Source organism: Microplitis mediator, chromosome 7 (genome assembly GCF_029852145.1).
Source record: "Microplitis mediator isolate UGA2020A chromosome 7, iyMicMedi2.1, whole genome shotgun sequence".
Taxonomy (NCBI): Eukaryota; Metazoa; Arthropoda; class Insecta; order Hymenoptera; family Braconidae; genus Microplitis; species Microplitis mediator.
In genome coordinates, this window is record NC_079975.1 from 4,354,341 (window position 1) to 4,380,288 (window position 25,948).

The 25,948-nt window shown below is 26.8% G+C and overlaps 6 protein-coding genes across 8 annotated transcripts in view; 2 read left to right on the forward strand and 4 right to left on the reverse strand.

Annotated features, from left to right (window-relative positions):
- Positions 1-327: 327 nt before the first annotated feature.
- Positions 328-1,164, reverse strand: LOC130671090 (uncharacterized). The gene is made up of 2 exons (XM_057474789.1): positions 1,016-1,164; positions 328-938 (listed from the first exon to the last, which is right to left on the reverse strand). Exons 1-2 carry the CDS (start codon positions 1,082-1,084, stop codon positions 555-557), a joined length of 453 nt encoding a protein of 150 aa, XP_057330772.1. The 5' UTR covers positions 1,085-1,164; the 3' UTR covers positions 328-554.
- A 3,227-nt stretch (positions 1,165-4,391) lies between these two features.
- On the reverse strand, positions 4,392-5,057 carry LOC130671513 (uncharacterized). Its single transcript, XM_057475439.1, has 2 exons — positions 4,898-5,057; positions 4,392-4,819 (listed from the first exon to the last, which is right to left on the reverse strand). The coding sequence occupies exons 1-2, from the start codon at positions 4,967-4,969 to the stop codon at positions 4,544-4,546; spliced, it is 348 nt and encodes a 115-aa protein (XP_057331422.1). The 5' UTR covers positions 4,970-5,057; the 3' UTR covers positions 4,392-4,543.
- Positions 5,058-7,826: 2,769 nt separating this feature from the next.
- On the reverse strand, positions 7,827-9,828 carry LOC130671026 (uncharacterized). The gene is made up of 2 exons (XM_057474701.1): positions 9,702-9,828; positions 7,827-8,102 (listed from the first exon to the last, which is right to left on the reverse strand). The coding sequence occupies exons 1-2, from the start codon at positions 9,777-9,779 to the stop codon at positions 7,827-7,829; spliced, it is 354 nt and encodes a 117-aa protein (XP_057330684.1). The 5' UTR covers positions 9,780-9,828.
- Positions 9,829-11,350: 1,522 nt separating this feature from the next.
- LOC130671721 (protein scarlet-like) lies at positions 11,351-17,537 on the reverse strand. 2 transcript variants are annotated; one of them, XM_057475780.1, is made up of 9 exons: positions 17,125-17,537; positions 16,405-16,625; positions 16,081-16,264; positions 14,513-14,904; positions 13,843-14,443; positions 12,458-12,593; positions 11,978-12,083; positions 11,786-11,886; positions 11,351-11,656 (listed from the first exon to the last, which is right to left on the reverse strand). In XM_057475780.1, exons 2-9 carry the CDS (start codon positions 16,623-16,625, stop codon positions 11,475-11,477), a joined length of 1,923 nt encoding a protein of 640 aa, XP_057331763.1. In that variant the 5' UTR covers positions 17,125-17,537; the 3' UTR covers positions 11,351-11,474. The 2 variants fall into 2 exon arrangements, with proteins under 2 accessions (XP_057331763.1, XP_057331764.1); XM_057475781.1 differs by lacking the exon at positions 17,125-17,537 and having other exon boundaries at positions 16,405-16,741.
- A 2,523-nt stretch (positions 17,538-20,060) lies between these two features.
- On the forward strand, positions 20,061-22,053 carry LOC130670903 (ATPase inhibitor mai-2, mitochondrial-like). Of its 2 annotated transcripts, none has more exons than XM_057474519.1 (3): positions 20,061-20,221; positions 21,037-21,169; positions 21,682-22,053. In XM_057474519.1, the coding sequence occupies exons 1-3, from the start codon at positions 20,175-20,177 to the stop codon at positions 21,811-21,813; spliced, it is 312 nt and encodes a 103-aa protein (XP_057330502.1). In that variant the 5' UTR covers positions 20,061-20,174; the 3' UTR covers positions 21,814-22,053. The 2 variants fall into 2 exon arrangements, with proteins under 2 accessions (XP_057330502.1, XP_057330503.1); XM_057474520.1 differs by lacking the exon at positions 20,061-20,221 and adding an exon at positions 20,316-20,459.
- A 1,293-nt stretch (positions 22,054-23,346) lies between these two features.
- The window catches only part of LOC130671132 (syndecan-like), a 64,137-nt gene continuing 61,535 nt past the window's right edge, over positions 23,347-25,948 (forward strand). Inside the window, exon 1 of the mRNA XM_057474851.1 lies at positions 23,347-23,711. Within this exon, the coding sequence (XP_057330834.1) occupies positions 23,637-23,711 (75 nt within the window). The 5' untranslated portion in view covers positions 23,347-23,636. The remainder of the gene's footprint in view (positions 23,712-25,948) is intronic.

Below are 25,948 nucleotides of genomic sequence, written 5' to 3' on the forward strand. Positions count from 1 at the left end.
TAGAAAATTTTACGCGCCTAAAATTATTCAGCGTAAGGTGACTGAGCCAGTAAATGAACAATGGTATTTTTTAATTCTTTTTTTTATTCAGGGATTTAACAAATAAAGTAAAAAAAATAAAACTGTTTACATTTTAATAGATTCAATTTATTCAAAAAAATTACACTTATAAGTCGATATATTTTATAAAAAATATACTGATATTGATAAAGTTTTTTGGTACAAATACAAATATTTTAGGGTTAAATGGGACAAAAATTAAATCTTCTAACAAATAGTTTACAATTCAATTTTTTTTTTTTTATTAATTAATTACTTAATTGCCAAGTATTTAATATCAAAAAGTTTCAGTAATGAGAATAAAAATAAAAAATGACATTTCCCAATCCGCTATTTATTTTTCAAACAAATATTCTCCCAACAAAAGTAATTTTTTTTCAATGTAAAATTTATAATTCCTTATTATTTGATAATAAAAAAAAATCATCGTTATAAAATCTTAGTTCTAATAGTAAAAAATGATAAAAATGCAATTAAAAGTGAGACTACTTCACTTATACATCATCATCATAACACACCAATTTACCGTTTACTTTTTCTATTTTACCGGGACAGAGTCTATTATGAATATCAACTGGAGTTTTAACTATGGGACAATCAATCTCAGGCCAATAGCCGTGTACAGTATTTTTTCTTCTCTGATTACCAATTTTTGGCCCTCGGTGTTTCTCTGTTAAAAAGAGCCCAAACTTTCTCGATTTATTTGTACATTTCTTGAAATCGATATCAAGTACAACTTGCTCATCAATTCCCGCTTTAGTATGACACTCTGGAATACCGTTTTCCAGTGCGAGAGCTATTTTTCCTTTGAATGATTCCAGCGGTGTGAATTTAACTCGAACGAATTTTGGAAAACATTCGTAACTTACTCTATCACTCTAAAATTATAAATTATTATTTTTATTGAACGAAATTTTGAACATGAAAAATAAATTTATTAGTAATTAATACTTACAAAAGCCGAAACAATGAAAGGAGAAACACTCAAAAATATTGAAGCGATCAAAATTATATAGACCTTCATTTTTTTTATTTAATTATGAAAAATTTTTAGTTAATTTTAATACTCTGTCTACACATTTAAGTGTGACAAGTTAATTTAACTACTTAAGGTAATAAATTCGGCTTTATATTTATGTACGCAAGTATGTCAATCCCACTACGAAATATAATAGAAAAAAGTAGGAGAGAAAAACAAACTTTGCCGCGATACAGCTGCCCTACGATAATGATTCCATGGACAATTTGATAAGATATAAATAATGTAATCAATCGAAAATTTTTTGTTGTCAGAAAATGATAAAAAAATTCATAAAACAAAAGTTAATTGCGAATTAATAATCACAATCTAATTTCGCCTGTATCCATATTCATCTGATCTGATGAAATAGTATATTCTGTTTTCCTCCGTGGTGTGTATACAATTTTTTACCAGACCTGCACCTGAAAGTTTCAATTTTTGCCTCTGCCACTCTAAAACCAAGTGTGTTACAAGTGTATTATTTTAACACATATTAAATGTGTTCTATGTTTAATGGCCATAAACAAAACTATAGTTTTTTGTAGTCACTTAAAACACGTTTCACGGTGTGCTAAAAATCTATAGATTGCTTATGGCGTTTCAATGTTATTTGGCAAGTGTGTTAATTTTGACTACACACTTAGTTTTAGAGTGTGTGGGAACCCTGCTTGAAAAATCCGATAGATTCTTATAGTTGTATGTATAACCCTATACTTAACTACAATACTTCTTATAAAACTCATTCATTCTTATAAAATCTCTATAGGAATGTATGAGAATCTATTGGCTTCTATGAAATTTTCTAAACAGGGAAGAATGGCGCATGCGCTAACTTTAATTATTTGTTTTCTCATAAAAGAAAAGTACAAGTTTATTCCCTCTAAACAGGGCAGTACTTTAAACTCTTGGCGCAGGTATGGTGAAAAATTGCACACACCACGTAGGAAGGACGGAAGTTTTAAACCGCGTATTACACACGCGGGTTGGAATGTCTTACTTTTCTCCCTCGGGGTGTAATATACTATTATTTAAATTTTAACCTGTGATTCTCTCCATGCAATGAGTTTGTTCCCGAAGGAATCCTTTATTAAAAAAAACGATTTAAAACGATTAGAAAGAAACAAATTTTAAATACTTTTTAATGCTTTTGAATACTTTGAATACTTTTGAATCGACCTTTTTATGGGCATTTAAAATTGTAAATCGTTTCGAATCGTTTGTTTTCATCAGGGATCATCAGTTTCTACCCGCTAAATTGCATTGGTCTGTATTCGACTGGCAAAATAGGGATTGGAACTCGCAGTTCCAATTCAAGTGATATGAAAAACAAATGTAGATTATTTTATTTATTTATTAAGTTCATATGCCAAGGCAACAGCTGAATGGCACTTTGTACAAAAAACAATAATACAATCACGTAATTTCAATAACAATATAAAAAACAATGTAAGGAACAATTTAGACATAAATTTAGCAATACAATAGAATAAACAAGCCTAGTAACTGCTATTTAATTCAAGATCTAGGAAATAATTAAACGCTTTAATTTTAAATATCTCAATGGAAAGTGAATTTACTTTAATTTATTTGATCAATCGGTAACTCTTGCCATAGACGAATAGCTGATACGACGAATGATTACTCGTAGGAGGTAGTGGCAAAATTTGGAATTTTAAAAGAAATATTATTATTCTTTACTGCTAGTCTATTTGAACGCCTAATATCAGCATCTTCATCACAAAACAAGCTACGAAGAAATTTGGGTTCTCCAGTCTGCAGTAATTTAAAGAAGTAACAAGCCGAATTGTAATATCTGCGTGACTTTACACTAAGCCAATTTAAATTACGACTTTAATTTCTACATTATGACACTTTTTCTACGCCAAATACTTATCATTACAGTCCATTACATAATTCACAATATACTAAAATTTTATAGATAATTAAAGGCGGGGATCTGAATGATCTTACACGTGTTTCATTACGAAGACATTAAAAACAAAAAAAAATTGAGTTTAAATTATGCTTTCAAGCGAATTGCCCTAATTAATATATTGTTATCATCAACGTGCACTTGAAATAGTTATAAATACAGTTGTTCAAACGACGAATCGATCAGGTGTTGATCACGTGATTCAAAGTCATTTAGAAAATGACAAACGAAAATATCAGAGTTTTTATTAACTCATAATTCAGTTATTTTATTTAATTACTTTAATCGTAAAAAACAATTGTAATCTAGTTCCTTGACCGTAAATTTTAATGTTTACTACATAGTATTGATGTCACTAAAATTTTTACGTTTTTACAGCAGTGGGATTCACAAAATCTTACTATATTTTATTCAATTTAAAAATATTTAAAGATTAAATTTTAATTAATATCATAATCATTTTTTTTCCGTGACGTCAATGCTTACGAATTATAAAAACATGTGTTTTTTTTTTTAAACACGCACGTTTAAATGTAAATAAATTTTTAATTTATTGTTCGTCCGTCACCATTTAAATATATATATATATATATATATATATATATATATATATATATATATATATATATATATATATGTATATATACATCTATATTTTTTTTTATTAATAAGAATAATAATTTTGACTATAAAAGCCGTTCAAAATAGAATTTTTTCACGACAAACTTTTTAATTTCTACACGGAAAGAAATTTTCTTTCAAAATTTCCGTTAAATTCAACGATCCTGAAGTTAGCAGACAATTAAAAATTTTTGGATTTTTTTTTGAACAATTAAATTTGAAGAAAAAAAAAAACTAAAAATATGCACATGTAGAAAATTGAAAAAACTATAGGTGCAATTTTTAAAAATATTTTTTTTCTTAAATATAACGTTTTTAAAAAAATCCAAAAATTATTAGACGTCGGCTAACTTTAGTATCGTTTAAATTCACTGTAATCGTGAGACATAATGCGGCGCTTTTATTTATTACCATTTTTGAAATAAAAATTACGAAAAAATTTATTTACTTTGTGGTAGACTTCATAAAATTTACAGTAGACTACGGTAAAATTTGTTGAAAAAAAATTGAAAATTATTTCACTTACCGATAAATGATTAGGTCGTGCCATTCGTCCCACGATTACCGTGAATATAACGGTAATTTTCGAAGAAAATTTCTTTCAATGTACTGTCCATTTTACGGCAATAAATGAACGACAATAATTGAGTAAAACATATTTTGTACCCGTCTCGCCTTGAAATAATTTTAAATTAAACTAATCTTAAAAAAAAAAAATATTTCTATTAACGTAATAACTTAACAACAATATTATTTTAAATAGTCATATATTTTCACATAAAATTAATACATGATCATTGATATTTAACAACTACCTCAGCAGTTTTCAAAAAAATCTGCTGGTCTTACATCAGTTATTGATAATAATTACAATATTTAATCACTATAAAACTTAATCATTGGCTGTTTTAACACGTGATCGTTTTAGTTGTTGATGAAGATGAAGTAGAAGTCGATGAACCCATGATTATAGATGTTTCTGAACTGTACAAAAGTGCCATATGTCTGGATCCACGTGAACATTTATCGAAGCTCATGTCATAAACAACTTTCTGGCCATTTCCAAACGCTTTAGTACAGGCTGGATTAGAGACGCCATTTATTGAAATTTTTCCTGACTGCAGTGGCTGAGGGTTTACGTATACCCTTACAAAAGTCGGGTGGCATTCGTAACGGAAGTCACCCTAAAATGAATTACAATAATTATTAGCAGACATAGAAAACAAAAAATATCAATCGTATTAATTTTTATGAATACTTACAGAAGATGATACATTTGAAGGAGTCAAAATAAGTATGGCTGCAACTAGTGCAATTAAGTAAAGTTTCATCATTGCGATGGACTGAAAAATTAGTCTTTCTTTTCGATTAAAGTATTGCAGAGTATACTGAATTAATTTCACGAGTTACTGCGATAATAACAGGAGCCTGATATTTATACACATAAATTTACAAACCCCACTCTTAAATAAAATAAAATTTCTTTGTTATCGTCGTATATATTTATTTTTATTAGTTTTCTGTACAGATGTTTGATTGGCTAAAATCATCAGACAAACGTGGACATGAAAATTATGAGTGTAAAATAAATATTTTTAATAAAAATATGTATTTATGTTTAATGTAAAATTTAAATATTTATTTTTTTCATAATAATTGCAGTTAAAATTACTGTTCATTGAAAAAAATTTTTTAAATTCAAGATTTAATTTATCATTTATTTCAAGATGTTTTCTTTAAATTTTAATTATTTTTTTATTTTTATTTTTGAATACAAATAATTTTTTTATTTAATGTTTAGTTTTATTGGTTCAATAACACTTATGTTTGTACAATTATCCATATTTTTTACTCATGACCAATTTTGTGTCTAATGAAGTGTTAAATTCGATATTGCAAAGGATAATATACTTGTATAATTAAATGAATCACTTGCTTATGAGTAATACTGATATTTTATGTATTTTGAGTTGATTATATATAGAATGCAATAATAACTTATTAATTTAAATTAAAAATCGTGCGATTACTTGATGTCATAATCAGAAGACGGTTCTTGGAATTTTTTTTTAATTATCAAAAGTTATAATGAACATTAGGGAAAATTTGAAATTTTTGAATCATTTTTTGATATTAATATAAATTCCCGGGAAAAAATGATTTTGCCTAATCATATATGATCATGCATAATTGTCTATATATGATCAGATCCAAAAATTGGCCAGGTCTGATCATACATAACTTGATCTGTTTATACATGATCATATATGATTATATATAATCATGCATGAACGAATATAGTCATTTTTAGAATCTCATTTAGAATATCTGTAAATTATTAATTAAGTAGTTTAATTAGGATTTATTGTCTTCATCAATATCAATGTCGGTTAAAATTAAATAAAAAAAAAAAAAAAAATTATTAACCATCGACAATTATTTTACTACGAGGTCACCCATCCAATTAATGTCCAACGCCGATGCTGCTTAACTTTGGTTATCGATGGTTTGTAGTCTGATCCTCTAGTCTGTTATACACTTACAATCAAGAAACGTTTATGGCATTACTTAACTCAAATAATCAAATTGATACTTTATACTTTTAAATTACTGCCGAAACCTTTGAACATTTTTTAAGTATTGGGGATTTAAGTTTGATTGATAGTTGACAGAATAAAAATTTAATAACATTGATATTAAAAAATTTTCATATTATTTAATATATATATATATATATATATATATATATATATTTTAATATTTATAGGTTTCATATCAATGAAATCTGATCAGATTTAATCATAGACATATATAACTACATATAGGTTTATATCAGTCACGTCTGATCAGATCTAATTATATATAGACTTGTACATGATTATATATGGGGTCATAACAGCCAGGTATGATCAGATCTAACTATATATAGACTTATATATAAATAGATCTGATCATATATAGACTTATGTATGATTATATATGAGGTCATAACAGCCAGGTATGATCATATCTAATTATATATAGACTTATATATAATCAGATCTGATTATATATAGACTTATATATGGGCTTATAACAGCCAGGTATGATCAGATCTAATTATGTATGGGGTCATATATAATTATATATAATTATATATGACCCCATATATAATCATGCATGATTATATATAACTTCATATATGATTATATATAATCATATATGATCATATATATGAACATATATAATCATATATGATTAGGCAAAATCATTTTTTCCCGGGTTTCTAGCAGAAAATTAACCTATTCAGATATTAAGTATGTAGTTTATATTAACAGCTTGTTTACATCACAGTTTATATTTTAAATAGGGAGGGGGGGGGAGTAAAGCTTATACTCGAAGAAAATGAAACTAATTTTTAATGGCAGTTGAAGTTTTTATTTTTTCGGTAAAAATTAGGTGGCCAAAAAAAACTAGAATTAAAACAATAGTTGACGTATTAAATGCTCACGAAAATCTAGAAAAATGGTCAGAAATTATTGGAAATCAATTTTTCTGAACGTACTATTCACGGAAAAATTATAGAATCGAGCATTTTGAAGAGAGTCAAAAAAAGTTTACAGAAGAGTCAAAAAAAACGTTATTTAATAGTAGTAACTCGACTTTTTTTTTCGATTGTATTTTCAGAACTCTACAAGTTAATTAGTGAAAATTAGGTAATATTCACTATTTGCTTGTGAATTTCACTAATTCACTTTTAGAGAAAAGTTAAAAAAAGTTCGCCATTGTGTTACGTTTTGAAATTTAAAATAGTCCATCTTTTTTCAACTATTTTTTTTTTTTCACAAGAAATTTTGAGTATTCCTTTTTTTTCTCTCTTTCATGTTAACTCAAAGTAAAAGTATACATAGGAGAGAATTTCCAGCAAATATACACAGAAATCTATCGAAAATCTCAAGAAAAATCGTTTTCCCTGATCGGAAATCCACATGGGAAACAGAATATATTGAGAATCTATATCCAAAAACATAATGTGAAAATTCATAGCGAAATTCATTATGTTAATTTTGGTAACAGATTTCAACAAAGTCATATATTTTAGATTTTTCAAGCATTAAATTTAAATTCAAAAATAAGTGTGTTCATATTTCAAAAATTTCTTTTATTTCTTTCAAAAAATTACATTTATCTGTTCGTTAATATTCAAAGTTATTAACATATAATAATTTGAGTAGCTACAGGTACTCCTGAAAATGCAATATCTTCACTTAATCTCATAATTTTATGTATGTCCAGTTTGAAAGTTTTGAATCCCAATGTACATTCACCGAAAGGTATGTCAAATATAACAGATGTTTCGTTAGCTAAGAACTGTTTTTGACATTGTGGTAACTTAACAGTTCTCAATAGTCCTTCGAATCCTCTCGCCAGGTGTAATTCAACTTCGACAAATGTTGGTGTACAAGTACTAATAACTTTATATTCGCCCTAATAAATAAAATCGCATTAACAAAAATCATATTGTAAAACCATAAGATTTTAAAAATATAAGTATGTGTACACTCATAAAAATAAACATTACTGTGTAGAATAGATCGTTTTTACTCTATGTTTATTTTTTCAATTACACGGAGCGAAACCATGTCATGATAACCATTCCTAGTACGTTTATGAAGTATCAAATAACGTTATGGTAATAATTACTTAGAATTATGGGATATACGCCCATAATTTCTGGGAAAAATTTCCATAACTATGGGAATAATCTCTATAATTATGGTTAAAGTTTCAATATCGTATGGTAGTGATTACCGTACTCGCGGGAATAGTTCCCATAATCACATAGTAATAAACTCTATATCCACATCAGAACGGTTCCTAGGTATCCCTGGTGGAAATTTTTCGGAATTTTTTCTGAAAAACTCAGTTCTAAAGTTCTAAAGACTTTTTCAGAGTTTTTCAGAGAAAACTCCGAAAAATTTCCACCAGGGATGTATGGAAATAAACTATACATCGTGATAACCGCTCCCATAATATATGAGAAATCCCATAATATTATGGTAATCGTTCCTATACTACTACACTAAAAAAAGTTTTCTTCGAAAATTACCGTTATATTCACGGTAATCGCGGGACGAATGGCACGACCTAATCATTTGTCGGTAAGTGAAATAATTTTCAATTTTTTTTCAACAAATTTTACCGTAGTCTACTGTAAATTTTATTCGGTTTTCGGTAAATTTTATGAAGTCTACCACAAAGTAAATAAATTTTTTCGTAATTTTTATATCAAAAATGGTAATAAATAAAAGCGCCGCATTATGTCCCACGATTACAGTGAATTTAACGGTAATTTTTAAAGAAAACTTCTTTCTGTGTATGGTAAACGTTATCATATATTATAGTAAATATTACCGTATATTATGGTAATGGTTATCATAATAATACTTTATTAGGAAAAGTTATTACCGTACAATATAAGAACTATTCCCATAAAATATTGTAATGGTTACCGTGAATTTCTGTGTCTATATTTAGCAAAAGAAAAAAAATTTGTAACAAATGTATTATTTTTTTTAGATATTGTTATTGATAATACTATTCATGGTTATCATTTATCATTATAGTGTTCCTCGAACTGAGCAATTGATTCACACGAATCTTACGACGATCGAAAAATTAATCATTCTATTTCTTTTTCTTTTCAATGAGACTCAACAGCCTGAAGGCCAATATCAGGGTCTTTATATTAATATATCAATAATATATTATGAAGATGATGTCAACTGTACGTCAAAAAATATAAATTTATTTTGAAACACATTTATCACAATGATATGAAGAACAAAAAATATAGTGACATTTTTTAGAAATTTTTTGAATAAATATGTAGCAATAATATATATTTGAATATAGGGAAAACGGGGGTGAAACGATACACTATTTTTGAGTCAAACAAAATTTTTTTTTTAAAATGCAGATTCAAATATAATGTTCTAGGCTTTTTAGACTTATAAATTTTAACATTTATTCAAAAAATGATTTTCAGGAGTAGTTGAATTATAATAGTGATTAATTATTACTTACATTGTCAAGTAGATAAGCATTGGAAAATGTAAGAGCCAGTGCAATTGATACAAATACAGTCAAATGATAGTTTGACATGATCAAGAATTATATATTTTATATATGAGCGACAGATTAATATCTTAAGAATTTTTAGTACTTAATGGTTAATAAAAAATATCGCCTCTTTTTTATACTAAATCTTAACCCGACACACACATATACATCTATATATATCTATATATCTATAGATGTGTCGATATTATTTTTAATTAGTGGGTTTTTTTTATTTTTGACATTACGTGGCTCGATTGCACGCCAAATATTATTATGTCTATATAATAGATTATAATATGAATGTGTGGGTGCAAAAAATATCGAAAACTTGGATCTACGTGTCATTACAGTAGGAAATGTTTGAGTTATTTTTAAATTAATATATTTCGTAATGTGCAATATAGAATAAAAAAATTGTTACGCAAGATAACTTTTTTTTATTGTTAATCTTTAAACTATTTCATATAATAGTTGATAAAATGAAATGTTAAAATATATTTTAAGGCAGAAAATTATCAAGATTTTTATTTAGATACTCTGGAAAAATTGGGAGTGAATTCGGAGTGATTAAGGATTTAATTGAAATCCGAATTCACTCTGATTTGGAGAATATATATTCAAATAAACTCTCCTTCGGAGTGAATTTTACTCCATAGGGATTAAATAAAAAAGTTCTCATCCGCTCCACATTCACTCCGGATTTAATCTGCAAATTTTTTCCAGTCTAGTTTTTATTTTTTTATATAAAAATTTAAAAAAATAATTTAATTGTTGATATGTTTCAATAATGGCGTTTTTCCAAAGTTGATTGTGGATAAGAAATTTTTTTCAAATTTTCATACGCATTTGTTTTGTAAAAAAAAAAAAAAAAGTTTTCTATTACATTTTAAAAAAGACGATGTAAGATAAAATTTAAAAATAGAGTATTAATTATATTGCATGATATAGTTTTTATCTGTAGAATAAGAGTTTAAAAATCTAAAAAAAATAAAATAATTTGTTGTCGATGTTTGATAAAAAAAAACATTTACCCACAATTTCTTAATTTTATTTTTTTTTACGGTTCCAATTAAATTAATTAAATCTAAGAATACTTTTTCTTATCATCATATAATAGTTAAAATCTTAACAAAACTGTTTAATATTATAGAATCTAAATGCATTATTCAAGTTTATTTTTACGATCAATGTCTAATCAAATTTTATATTCCGTCATTACATTGTAAAAAATTTAATATTAAATCCGGAGTGAACGCGTAGTCGATGACTGAGTATTTATTTAATTCACTCCTAAACGGAGATTATTTTATTATTAAAACTCCGAATCAGAGTGGATGCGGATTTAAATAAAATTCCGTTCACTCCAAAATCACTCCACTGAAAAAACAAACTTCCCAATTACTCCGTAAGCGGAGTAATTTTTTCTCAAACTCCGGAACTCCGAATTGGAGTGAATTCGGATTTAAATAAAATCCCCAATCACTTCGAATTCACTTCCGATTTTTGACAGTAGTAAAAAAAAGTTGCAAAATAAATTATTAATAAATGTAACTATGAATTTTAATTTAAAAAATTTGATATATTTAATAAAAAATTTATAATACATATTTTTATTTTTGACTATAAAATTGAAATTAAATATCACATGAATTATTGCGGTATAAATTTTTTTTACTGAACAATAATTACAATGCATTTTTATAAAATATATAATTATAAAAAAAGAGTGAAATTAATTTAATAAACCGGCTCTTTACGACTTCTGTAAAAAATCGCCAGAAAACCAGCGAAATGACTGAAAGTAAAAATAGCTACAAGACCCATTAAATCGATGAAATAATTTCCTGGTGTAAATCCAAAATTTTCCAGCACTTGTTCACCAGATGCCAGACACGGTGCTTCAATATTCGTTGAACAATCTTGAACCAAATAATTATTTTATTTCAATAAAAAAAATCAAATGACAATGAAATGAACTGATGAGAATTTAAATAGCAAATAAGTTGATATAAATTGATATGCAAATTATATTTAAAATATTAACATACTTATATAATTATATTCGCGCCATTGAGTTACAGAAACAGCTTCTGTTGAGTAGTAAAATTGTGAAATATATTTCAACCATGATATATGTGCTGGTAAATTCCTTTAAATATTAAAATAATGAATAGTTAATAATTTTTTTTTTAAAGTTTGTGAGTAAAAATTAATTACTCGTTTTTTAAAAATTTAGTTACCCAAGATTTAAATAAATCCCGCTGAAAATAAGGGTCAAAAAGTCTATTGTTACTGATAAAAGTGATGCAGTTTCAAATGAATCGAATAGTGCAGACATTAAACATCCTATGGATTAATTAGTTAATAAATTAATAATTAATTATAGAGTTTGTTACTCGTGTAAATAAAAAAAAATCACGATAAGTTCCTTAAAAATTTTTGCATATGAACTTTTGATAAAAATTTTATCAGACCATAGAATTAAAATGAAAAAAATAATTACATAATTTTTCTAATATTCTGTGTTGTGTTAACGAAATTATGCTTATAAAATTTTGGTAAAAAGTTAATATCCTAGTTCATAATCATTAATCACGTATGTGAGCTGGTTTATATGTAAAAATCTCTGAGGAATCAGTAATGAATTTTATTTATTGCACTTATATAAGTAGAGATTTAAATAATTTATTGTAAATAGATAAATAATAATTATTAAATACCAAGAGCTCCTGCAGATATAGCTCCGAGTATAACTGGAAGAACAAAATATAAAAAACTTATAAATCCACCTCTTAATCCTGTGATACAGTAAATCAGTGCGGAGTAAATAAATGGTTGAATAACAGAACCTGGTATCTACAAATAATAAAATAATTGTCGAGCAAATGATAAAATTGAAGAGAAAAAATTTTTATTGACTTTTAGACAAAATTTTGAAGAACGAAATCTGACGTGTAATCCTAGCAACACGTGTTTGAGCAAGATTTTGGAGGAAGTAGCTTGAGCAAGACCCCTAGCTGCTAGTGTCTTTTTCTACGTATGTGTCTTTCCCAATATCGCTGCCCTGTTATGACAAAACGACGTATCTCGATATACGCTGTTTTGTCGTAACAAAGCTAAAAAGGTTTATTTAGTGTCACTTAATAATAGGGTATCATCAAAATTTTACTAATTTAATTAATTATGCCAATAATATTGATCAAATGTGCGTATAAAAGAAATGAAAAAAAAAGTATCTTTTTTGCATTGGAAATTTAATTCTTCGAGTTAAAGCGTTTTGTCATAACAATTTCATCTATTTATCAAAATAAGCATTAGTTTCTTACGATACAAAAAACGTATCTTGAGTTACAGCGTTTTGTCATGACAGAAATTAATTTTTCTGTTAAATTGTACTCAAATTCTGTTAAAACTTTAAACGCTATTTTCTCGAAACTATAATTTTTGAGATACGTCGTTTTGTCATGACAGGGCAGATCGTGTATCAAGAAACTCATTTCAAGATTTGTGAATGTCTTGCTCATGTTATCGTACGCAAGAATATTAAAGATATTTTAAACACGGTGCTATGAAAAGTGTCTGACGCATTTCTTGCACCAGTAACTTACAGTAGGTACTTACGCATGGCTCGCTCAAGATCTGCTCAAGGCTCAAGGTCAATTTTGAGCCTTGAGCAGATCTTGAGCAAGCCATGCACAGCTATGTTTAACTATAGTCTTCCTGCAGAACTGAGTTATAATCGGGCACGAATTTCTTGTGCAAGGCTTGCAATTTAAATCTGGTCACAAGTATCTGCAGCAAGACACATACGTAGAAAAAGACACTAGCGCCTATCGATCTTGAGAGCAGACTTGCTCAAGAATTGAAAAAGATTGTCTTATGGGAAACTCTAAATAAAATCCGTTCTAAAAATGATTCAAAAAAGTTCATAACCGAGGACTTTTCAACACAAGACAATTCTGAACTTTGAGTTGATCTTCAATTTTTTGAAGTTCCAAAAATGATCAACTAAAAGTTCATAATTGTCTCGAATTTTGAAGTTCACTTTTATGAACTTTTTTGAAGGAACTTTTTTACATGGGTTTAAAATAAATAAATGTCTTACCATAACAGCGACTTTACTGACGTAATAAGGCAGAGGATAGTAGAGTCCATTAGCCATATCACGTAACAAAAGTGGCATTTCTTTAGGAAATGTATAAAAAACAGCGTAATGAAATGTAAATATTGTTTCAGTTACAATATAATACATCAAACCTTGTACATTTTGTATACTACGTTGATCGATATTTCTTGTGACGTGTATATAAGGTGTTGCAAGAATCAAACCACCGATAATATATATCAAAAATTTTAATAAAATCCCCGTTGAATTTCTTTTGTAGTCAATGTAATTGCGCCATGTGAGCCACTTTAGCTGTTGGAAAACAGGAATTTTTTTGAAGTCATAAAGCGGTGAGTGACTCGCAGCAAATATTGGATGTGGCACAATATCTTTGATATCATCGTTATTATTATCTAGTGATGTTCCAGCATAAGCTTCTTGGATTGATGCCATCATTCGTTTTCCATACACGGATTTTTTAAATTCCTCGCATATTTTACTTATTTTTTCAATACATTCTTCTTCATTGCCGCGAATTGTTGACAGCAGTGACACGAAAAATTCGGCATGACTAAATATCGTGGGACAATTGTAACCTAAACTGTAATTTTTTAATGAATAAGTGACAAATAATTGTAGAAAAATTATCATACGTTTTTATTCTCAATACCTAGAAAAAAATGAAATAGCTTCAGAAAGACTTCCTTGGAATGCAACGTTACCGGTGGCAAGGAGATAAATTTTGTGAAAATGATCCAGTAAACCTGACGCAGGCTGATGAAGTGAACAAATAACAATTCTACCTTTAGATGCAATATTTTTTAGAGCATCTATGACAACTGTTGCTGAATAACTGTCTAGTCCGGTGGTTGGTTCATCGCAGAATAAAATTTTGGGCTCTGTTAGTAACTGAACTGCCAAAGATACTCTTTTCCACTCGCCGTTTGATAACGTTGAGAGTTTTGAATTTTTGAGTTCTATTAATCCTAGATCGAGAAGAAGGACGTCGATTTTTTGACTGCGTGCTACTCGACGATAACGACTGTCTATTTTCATTTTAGCCTGAAATTTATTTTATTTTATAATAAAAAATACTAGACTTTTTAATTTTAATGCGCACACCTCAAACACTTATTTTATTTTATAATTAATTACAAGCAGATTTTTTTTTTTTAAATCAAAGTATACAGTAAAAAATCAGGAGTGAATTCATAGTGAATATTCTTATTGGATTCGGAATTTTAATGTTCGAACAAATCCACCCTCCCTGAATGAATTTCACTCCAAAGGGATTAAATAAATAAGAGATCATTCGCTACGCATTCACTTTGAAAATTTTTTTCAGTGTCTGCGAAAGAATGAAATTTTTTTAATACTTTTGGATGAATGTGACAAAATATCGTGTCCACAAATGCAGTGACAATCGGTACTTCTATCCAACTTATTACTTTTAATTTGAGGTATGCAAATTAAATTTGTTTCCCCGAGTCAAAAAAGAAATTCGGATTTGTTTCAAAGTTCTCAATGAGGTTTTTGAAGATCAATTTAGAATTTTAAGATTGACAACAGTATAGAAAGTTATCCTAGTTTAGTCCTCAGAGTAGTAGTTACGACCAACTTTACCACTTTGAGGACTAAACTGGAATACCATAATCTGGATTAGAGCCTCAAAATACTCAAAACAGAAAGGAATAATTTTATCCGCATTTGAATCTCAAAAGTCTCATTCGACGTATTCTCTCCCCACCCTTTTCTATCTAAAATTTTTCAAAGTCCGAAATATAATGTACCTGAAAATCAGAACGTTTTTCAGGCAACGAAAATGAAAAAAATTTGTTATTTGACTGCTTAAGGGGAAGTTCCCGAAGGTGAGGGTGGCCTAAGATTTTCGGCTGACATACCAGCAACTATATTCGAAATATTTCGGAAATCTAGTCATCCAGTAGATTTTTTTACTGTCGAATTTTTATTTTCGTTGCGCGAAAAACGTTGCGATCTTCAGGTACATGAAATATAACTTTTCATTCGTTGAGGATTTTGAGGTCTTAATTATAATTAAAAATCGACAAATTATTCTTATTTAGACCTCATAGTTCTCATTGAAGATTTTGAGTACTAAAGTAGAGTTACTTTCTGGGCGGCAAGTAAAACATCAAAGGAATTGAGGCTTTTGAGGACTAAACTAGAATTTATTTTTTGACTCAGTTCAATATTAAGTAATAAAATTAAAATATTTACCATAAATTCCATATGCTCTTGTACTGTAAGCGATTTAATAGCAAGATCTTCCTGCGGCACAAAACCACTAATTTTCGACATTAATTGCCGCGTAAATAATTTACCATTCAACAAAATTTCACCTGTCGTACGTTTTTTAATTTTCCTACTTATTGTTGCTAATAGTGACGTTTTTCCAGCCCCACTAAAATTTAACCATCAGTAAATAAATTTTCCATTCTTTTCCATAAAGAAATTATATGTCATTAAATTTTAAACTATTTCTCATACATATTTTCACCAAAATAAATTATTTTCTTCAACAAATAAATAAATAATTAATACCTAGATCCTAAAATAGCCATCAAAGTACCAGATTTGACAACACCACTGACTCCATTTAATATATTAATACTTTCCATACGCCGGCCTCGGAAAAAATCCATCATATAGCTCTCATTTTTTTTAACTTTTACACTATAACATATATTTTTCCATGACAAAGTAAGATTTGTTGGCGAACATAAAGCTGTTTCATTGACACTTTGTCTCAACCTCGGTTGCATCTTTTAAAATAAATTATTTATGAATGAATACATAAATAAATAAATGAAATATTAAGAATAAAAATATATAAAAATTTATACAGATGCATTAACATCAAAGTTTTAACACTAAATGATATGAGACATCTCAATAATATACTCTACTAATTAATGATAATAATAAGAATTTACGATAAAAAAAAATATATATATACATATATATTTATGCATATTTATTAAGAGTTTAATCTACAGAATAATAAGTTTACTTCATTAAAATTTGCATTTAATCGCAAATTAATACAAAACTGTTGATTGTAAATATAAAGAATCTTCTGTGTCTGTCATAAAGATATATATCATTGATACTTATATATTTTCTCATTAAGATAATAAAGTAATCTAGGTAACCCATTACTCAATAGAAATACTGTCTATTAATAATTAAAAATTTTTTATTTTACTAATTACTAATTATTTTATAAAGATAAATATATATATTATATATATAAATACTTACCTTTGAGGAATAAAAAAAAAAAGTAGTAATTTTGATTTAAAACTTGCACAATTATTTCCGATAATTTATGGAATAATTTATCACAATTAATGAAATAAATGGATAATTAGTAAGTGATAATATTTTTCGTGGATCATGACCCATGTTATCGATTTGTTCCGAAGTTAAAAGTATGTAGACAGCGGCGGCGATAATAAATTTTTAAAAATGAAGAAAAAATTATTTTTAAAATCATTGGGATAAATTAATTTTGTTATTAAAGGTAATAGTTATAGTATATAAATAAATGAGAGTTTTAGTAAATTATTAAGTAAAAATAAAATAAAATAATAAATTGATCACATGGTTCAGTCTTTGGAGTGAAGACTGCAAACTCCCGAGCTATTCAGTTACGGTGGGGTGACTGAAAGCGAGTTTTTCAATCTGGTCACCCGAGCCTTACCACTGGTTTTTTTTTTATTTTTTAAATCCATATAATATTACATTAAGTTTGTTCGGTATAGTATGTAATATTGTATGAGAAAATTTAATTTTTATATATTTATCAAAAGTATCAGTAATTCATGATACTTTAAAGTGAAGAAATTCACATGGAGGAATTATTCTTGCTTGAAATTCTATGGTCATACACAAAAAAAAATTTCTTGACGCAAGAAAAATTTTGAGTTATGAATTGCAGCCAAAAATTTCTGTTTGTCCTTAGAAAAGTTTTTCTCGCCTATAAAAAATTTTTATTATCAATTTATAACGAGTGTGAATGTAGCAGACATTAGATAAATTTGAAATTGTAAATAAATAGGGTATATAATTTAAAAAATAAAATATGTAAAAAATGCACCTACTAATTTCAAAATTTTTTCAATGCGCATTTTTTAAAAATTTTATTTTATTGATTATTTACTCGATTTATCAATAATTTTAAATTTGTCTGATGTCTGTTACATTCACACTCATAATTTATAATGCAAAAAATTTCTTGAGTCAAATAAAAATTTTCTTGGGGCGAATGAAATGTTTTTGCGCCAAAAAATCTTTTTTTTTCTGTGTAATAAAGCCTAAAGCCGGAGGAAAATAATTAAGAGCGCAGCTTTAAGCTTAAAATCTGATAATTTCATTAATTTTCTCAAAACAGGAAATTTGATTCCCCAAATCAAAGAAAGTCAATTTAAAGATTTTCTCTGAAATTCTTATTGTTATTTATAAGTTTTCTGATTTCTATACCAATTATAATAAATATATCAATTTGATTATAAAATTGTGTGAAAGTTTGTACGATATTCAGTCCATGCGCCCAATCTTTGAAGCTCATGGAGCTCAAAAATTGACCTGTACCTTAATAAATCTAATCTAATTAAAATCCCGCCAAGCAATTTAGAGTGTTAGATGTTTACTTTCAGCAAATTTCATATTTCCAAACATCACCTCATCAATAATACTAATAAATAACACTCACCTGTTATTCCTCCACCAGAAGACATCAGATAATCGGGCGCTCACCTCAGGAACATCTGGAACCTCGCTCACAAATTCACAAACACTTCTGATTAATTAAAAAACGTTTACTTGTCTACTAATTAACGTCACTTTAATATTATTACTTCCGTTAAAAATATTTGATTTGATCAACAATAGCAATAAAAATAAAACTTGACAGTTACATTCACACTCATGTAAATACTCGGTTTTCAAAAAATCTATTCCTGACACGATTTTATTCTCAATGCTGTCCTTTGCTGAATCGATGTTACAGTAATTTGGCGTTAGCTAATGTTTAATTGTTTTTTCTATCGAGTGTCAATATAACTGACAGTTGTCAATTTTTTATAATTTTGAAGTTAACAGACAATTAAAAATTTTCGGATTTTTTTTCAACAAATCAATTATAAAAAAATAAAAACTAAAAATATGCACATGTAGAAAATTTAATAAACTACAAGTGCAATTTTTTTTAATATTTTTTTTTCTATAATTTATTGTTTAAAAAAAATCAAAAAATTATTGGGCATCGGCTAACTTTACTATCATGATTGTAACTGACAAGTGGGAATTTTTTTAATTTTTGGATAAATAAATAGAATGTCCGTAGAATGAAAATAAAAAATTGCGTATTTAAATCAACAAAAAATCAGGACGCGCATTTTTTTAAATTTCATTATTTTAATTCATTTATTTATTTATTTAAAATTTATAAAATGTCTCATGTCCGCATGAGTGTAAATGTAGCAGACATCAGACAAATTTAAAATTATGAATAAATAGAGTAAATAATTTTTAAAAAATGCAGTTATTAATTTTCAAATTTTTTAAATGCGCATTTTTTTAAATTTAATTTTATTGATTAGTTACTCTATTTATTAATAATTTTACATTTATCTGATGCCTGCTACATTCACACTAATTTTTTTCTGTACTTTTATTTTTACTACTTTTACTTTTTTGTCAAATATCTTATATTTATGACAGTAAAGTTGGCGGACATCTGACAATTTCTAAAATTTTAAAATAGTAAAATAAAATTTTTTTAACAAAAAATTTAAAAAAATGGACTCTTGGAAAATTCTAAAGTCAGTATATGCATTTTTTTTATTTTAGTAATTTAATTGTTTAATTTTTTTATATGTTATTTAAAAATTGTCTTATGTCTGCTACATTTACACTCATCTTATATTTTTATATTTATAATATAATTTTTTTATCAGTAATTTTTTATTTCTTGTCTGATTTATAATTTAGATTTTCGAGTTTTAATTATTAGGTTTTGATGACAGCTAGGGTACGAATTTAATAAACAACAAAATGGCCGCCGCTGATAAATTCAAATTTAAATTGAATGCCATCTAGTACAAAAAAATTTCAACATCTTAGCTGTCGATAAAAAAGTAACCCGTTTAGAAAATACCATAAATAAAATAAATCGGGTTGATGTTCTTATAAATATATCATATCACCGGGTATTTTACAATATTGCGTATATTAAATTGCCCAGGAATTAATTTCTCGAATTGCAGATAAAAATTTTCTAAAGAATATTATTAATTACTATCATAAAAATGCAACGTGCTCTATCAATTTGCTCACGTAATATGGCCACTCTGAGGTATAAAAATAATTAATTATTTATTAAAGATTTTAAATGAACAAATAAAAATTTAATTACAAGCAGTCGTCTTTTTTTGTACAAAGTCAATCTGCCGGTAATTAAATGTTTATTATTTCCTCCCAATGAAATTTATTTTATTTTTGTCCTCGCTATTGACAAACAGCTTTTATAAATACGACTGTTAAGATTCATTTTTAATTAGTCATTTTATTTAATTGCGTTCTATTTTTTTAACGTAAGTAAAATTAATTTTTTTTCATCTGAAATTTCTAGACAATTATGTAATATATAACCAGTCAAGATAAATATTTGGTGAATTCTGTAAAAGATAAAAATAGATTTATTGCTGACTTTATTGTTTTAAATTTTTTTTCTTTGAAAAAATAATTTTGTCATTCATAAATTGTTTTTTTTAAATTAATTATGAGGGTAACTGTAGATGACATAAGACAACTTTTAAATTACATGTGAAAAAATTAAACAATTAAATTAATAAAATAAAAAAAAATGCATATACTGACTTTAGAATTTTCTGAAAGTTCATTTTTTAATTTTTTTGTTAAAAAAAATTTATTTTATTATTATCCGCCAACTTTACTGTCATGAATGAGCAGACATCAAACAAATTTAAAATTACAAATAATTTAAAAAATTATATTCATAAAGAATGCACTTATTAATTTGAAAATTTTTTGAATGTGCAGTTTTTTTAAATTTCATTTTATTAATTATTTACTCTATTTATTTATAATTTTAAATTTGTCGTCTGCTATATTCACACTCATTATTAATTTATGTAATTATTTTAATAGCCAATCACGAATGGTTGGAGAACGTGGATCTGGTGCTGGAAAAGGAGGTGGTGGTGGAGGAACTATCCGTGAAGCTGGTGGTTCTTTTGGTAAAATGGAAGCTGCTAATGAAGATCAATATTTTTACAATCAGGTATTTTTTTTTATAAGAATCAGCCAATTAAACGAGATGATTTATTGTCAACATTTCTTTGAGTCAACCCAAGATGTGTAGAACATTAAATAATTTTTTTCTTTTACATTAAAAAATAAAACAATTTGAAAACATGAGTGACTGTAGCAGACAGACAAATTTATAATTATAAATAAATAGAGTAAATAATTAAAAAATTAATATTTCGAAAAAACGCACTTATTAATTTTTTAATTTTTTAAATGCGCATTTTTTAAAATTTAATTTGATTAATTATTGACTCTACTAATAATTTTAAATTTGTCTGATGTCTGCTACAGTTACACCCATTTTGAAACCACGTTTTATGTTTAAAGTCCTGATTAAACTCCGATTGACTCTGATTGAAACTCAATTGGATTTCTATCAGATCCAATCAGAATTATTCGGGAACGTTTCAAGTATCCAATTAAGTCCAAATTAATTTATTTAATCAGATTCAATTGGAAATTAATTTAAATTTATAATTTCAGTCTAAAGATCAAATAGCTAAATTACGTGACGAGCTACATGATGAAATTTCATTTCACGAAGAGCAAATAAAACGTCATCAAGAAGCTATCACTCGCCACAAGTCGCGAATCAGCCAAATGGACAAGAAATGAACGGCTAAGTTATCAAAAAGGCTTGAATACTTGCAAAACATAATATATATAAACAACATAATGATAACTACTTAACAAACGAAAACTTGATTCGTAATTATTGATTGAATAATTATTATTTAATCAATTAAACGTCAATGCTTGTAAACTAGTGAGCCTAATTAGATTTAGTGTTACTCATTACTTTTTTTTTATGCTTTGTGTAAAGTTTTTGAATAAATAATCTTTTCAACAGTTTAATTTTTATAGGTACTCTTATTCTACCTGTCAAGTGTTAGGGTAGAGGTACCATTTTTGGCCACTCTAGGGCCAATTTTGGACACTTCCGCAATGACACGATTAATTTTTGGAATGTGTTCAAAAATACTCTTATCACACTATTGGATTGGAATTTTTTTTTATGCTTTTTCATTGATTAAAATAAAGTATTAAATGTCCAAAAATGGTGTAGTGTCCACAAATGGTACGTCTACCCTATAACTAAATTAACAATTTATAAATTGACATAATAAAAATATCTGTATCCATCTTTAGACGGAATTTGAATTTAAAAATTTTTTTAATTATCGATTCATGATTAAATACAAATAAATCTTTATACAATAATTTTCTTCCCACAGAAATAGATAAATATTTCAAAATCCCACTACGTTTTTCATTATTTTAAAATTATTTACTAGATTATTATGAGTCTGAATGTAACCGACAGAAGGGAATTTTTAAAATTTTTGAATACATAAATACATATCCGTAGAATAAAAATAAAAAATGCATTTTCAGATCCATGAAAAATCAGTACGCGCATTTTTTCAAATTTCATTATTTTAATTCATTTATTTATTTATTTAAAATTTATAATATGTCCCATGTCTGCTATATTCACTCATAGATCATCAGCTTATCTAGGCACATTTATTTACTAAAAATTTGTCTATTCATTATCTTATTTCAGTAAACAAATTTACTCTTATTGATTAAAATATTCGCCATTTTATACATTCATCAAAAAATTGATCGACTTTTTATTCAAATATCAATTAAATCTACAATAAAAAAAACTGATTGACTACTTAGTAAATGAGCCCATAAGAAATAAAAAAAAAATTTTATATCTAAATATCGTATCCATATTTATTATCTTATTTAAAAAGTAACCTAAATTTTGATCTTATTACGATTCCCATAAATTTAAATTAACCGCAAGTTTTTAAATCTGATATTAATTTTTCATTGCTTCTATATAATATATATAATATATACTTAATTGTATATAAATCTCGTGTCGAAATAACTGGTCATTAATTAAATTAATTCCAATAAATAAATAAATTTCTCTACCAAATTTAAACGCAATTTAAAAAATCACAAATTCAAATTTTGGCGCCATTGAGTTACCAAGCGAGCGCTAGAGTTCGCTGGTGTTCAAAATGGCCGTCTTAATTTGAATAAAAGTAAAAAAAGTGTTGTATGCTCCTCCTCGTGAATGCTCGTGGAATCATCTTGTGTAAAAGAGAAAAGAAGCCGCCGATTGTCGCGCCCTCAGTGTCTCTTGATTCATCGATCAGTGTAGTGTGTGTTGGATTGTTGCTCCTGTTGGGAGTTTTTTTTTGTGTCTAATAATCCAACGTTAACACGTTGGTTATTATTGTTATTACTATTATTAAATAAATAATAATTACCAACAATAAATATATAAATAATAATAATATTAATACTCAGTATATATTTAAATTTAAAAAGTGATTTTTTAAACCGGGCTCTTGTGGAGCCCCGTGAGAACGGACGTTAAGTATCAGTTGTAAGTTTAAGTTTTGTTTTAAAAAATGCGTCCGAGGATATATTGGATTGTTGCGTGCGCTTTCGTCTTCGGCGAAGCTTATGCTGCTGTTGCTAATGAGGTGAGTGCAATTCACTTTTTCAAATTTAAATAATTTATCAACAAAAGTACTTGGCATAGCATTCGTCTGCAACCTTCTGCTCCCCGTCACTAAATTTTTGAATTCTCTCATTCTTAATTTTTACTCCACTCCATTTTTATTTATTCTCATAAATTATAAATTCAAATTATTATTTATTATTAATTAGTATAAATATAATTAAAAATTATTCCTCCAAAGCTTCTGTTTGTCTTGTCACATCTCAAAAATAAATTTCTATGTACACTATTGTACATGACACTCAACTATCCATCTATCATTTACAATGTATATGTATGTATGAGTGTGGTGTGTATATATATATACTCCCTGTCATAAAGAAAAAAAAGGGAAGAAAAGAATAAAAAAAGGTATACGACAAAGCAATGGAATGCGACGCAAGTCGGCGGCTTGTCAATCGTAAAAATAGTCGAAGGTCTTGTGTATACATGGAGTAGCCGCCGAAAAGGGAGTGGAGACAACAAGTCGTTTCTTTTTTTTAAATTACTTTTTCAAATTAATATAACTGCACTGGGCTTGAAGATGTGCATCAATATATGACAGCAATATATATGTATATGTGCTGTCAGGTATTACGTTTGATAGTTTTAGAAAAATTGAATTTTTTTAAAGAATACTCCAAAAAAAAAAAAAGGAAAATTTGACAGTTTCATTATGACACTGGTTAGCCATGATACTGAAGCTAGCAGACGTCTAATAATTTTTTGATTTTTTTTCAGACGATGAACCAGAAGAAAAAAAATATTTGAAAAAAAAGCACCTGTAGTTTTTTAAATTTTCTACATGTGTATATTTTTAGTTTTATTATTCTTCAAATTTAATTGTTCAAAAAAAAATGCAAAAATTTTGAATTATCTGCTAACTTCAGGATCATGGTTAGCCGACGTCTAATAATTTTTGGATGCTTTAAAAAACTATAAATTATAGAAAAAAAAAATTTCAAAAAATTGCGCCTGTAGTTTTTTTTATTTTCTACATGTGCATTTTTTTGGTTTTTTTTTTTTTGTAGTTGATTTGTTAAAATTCTTAATTGTCTGTTAACATCAGCTATGTTTTATTATGGCCCTGAAGTTAGCAATTAAAAATTGTCGTTTTTTTTAACTTATTAATTACAAAAAAAAAAACTAAAAAAATGCGCATGTAGAAAATAAAAAAAACTACAGGTGCAATTTTTTGAAATTTTTTTTTCTAATAATTTATAGTTTTTTAAAGAATCCAAAAATTATTAGACGGCTAATTTCAGTATCATTATTTTTTTCATCAAATTGGACACAAAATTAATTTTAAAATATGGGTGCAATTTTTTTTGAGTCTGATGTAAATTCAAAAATTTTTTCTTCTAATGGTAAATTTGAAAAAAAAATGTTGACTGCTTTAACTGTTATAAATTTTTTTTATATTTGAATTCAAATCATTATGGGGGTAAAAAATTTTTAATTATTTAAAAATGTTGATTTTTAAAAAAATGACGAAGCAGTTTTAGTAAAACGGTCCAAGCTTTTGTTACTCAGAGATTATTATTTTTTTTTTTTTCAAGGATTTAAGTACGTCTGTACTTTTATATGGACCGTTAAAGATTTCCGGACCATTAACAGAAAAAAAACAAATATACCATAAATAATATTTGTTTCACGCTTATATAGAAGTATAAACTATCGAGGTAAAGTTAAACTATTGGTAGTCGCTCCAAAATGAATAATTTATTTATTGTAACTGGATAACAATAATAGTAAAAATGATTATTATTGTTATTTGCTGGGACTATTTGGTCCATATGTCGCTCAATCATTTCTGATTCACGATTAACGAGTAAAGAGAAAGAGACATAGACAGAGATAATACTCATGGGTGTCATTGTGATGAGACAATACAGAATAGTTATTGGAGATTCGTATTCATAACATAAAACTCGATATATCAGTGGCACTATTATATTCTATTCATTAAAACACATTTATACATAAAGTGAAATGTACTTGATGTTTGTTGAAATACTAACATAATTTTAATGTTATATTATTGGGTTAAATATCATGTTTTTATATATAAATATACCCATTTAGCATTTGAATTTTCAAATCAATTTTTTTTATGTCTGGATGTAGCAGACATCAGACAAACTTAAAATTATAAATAAATAGAGTAAATAATTTAAAAAAAATTGCACTTATTAAATTCAAAATTTTTTAAATGCGCAT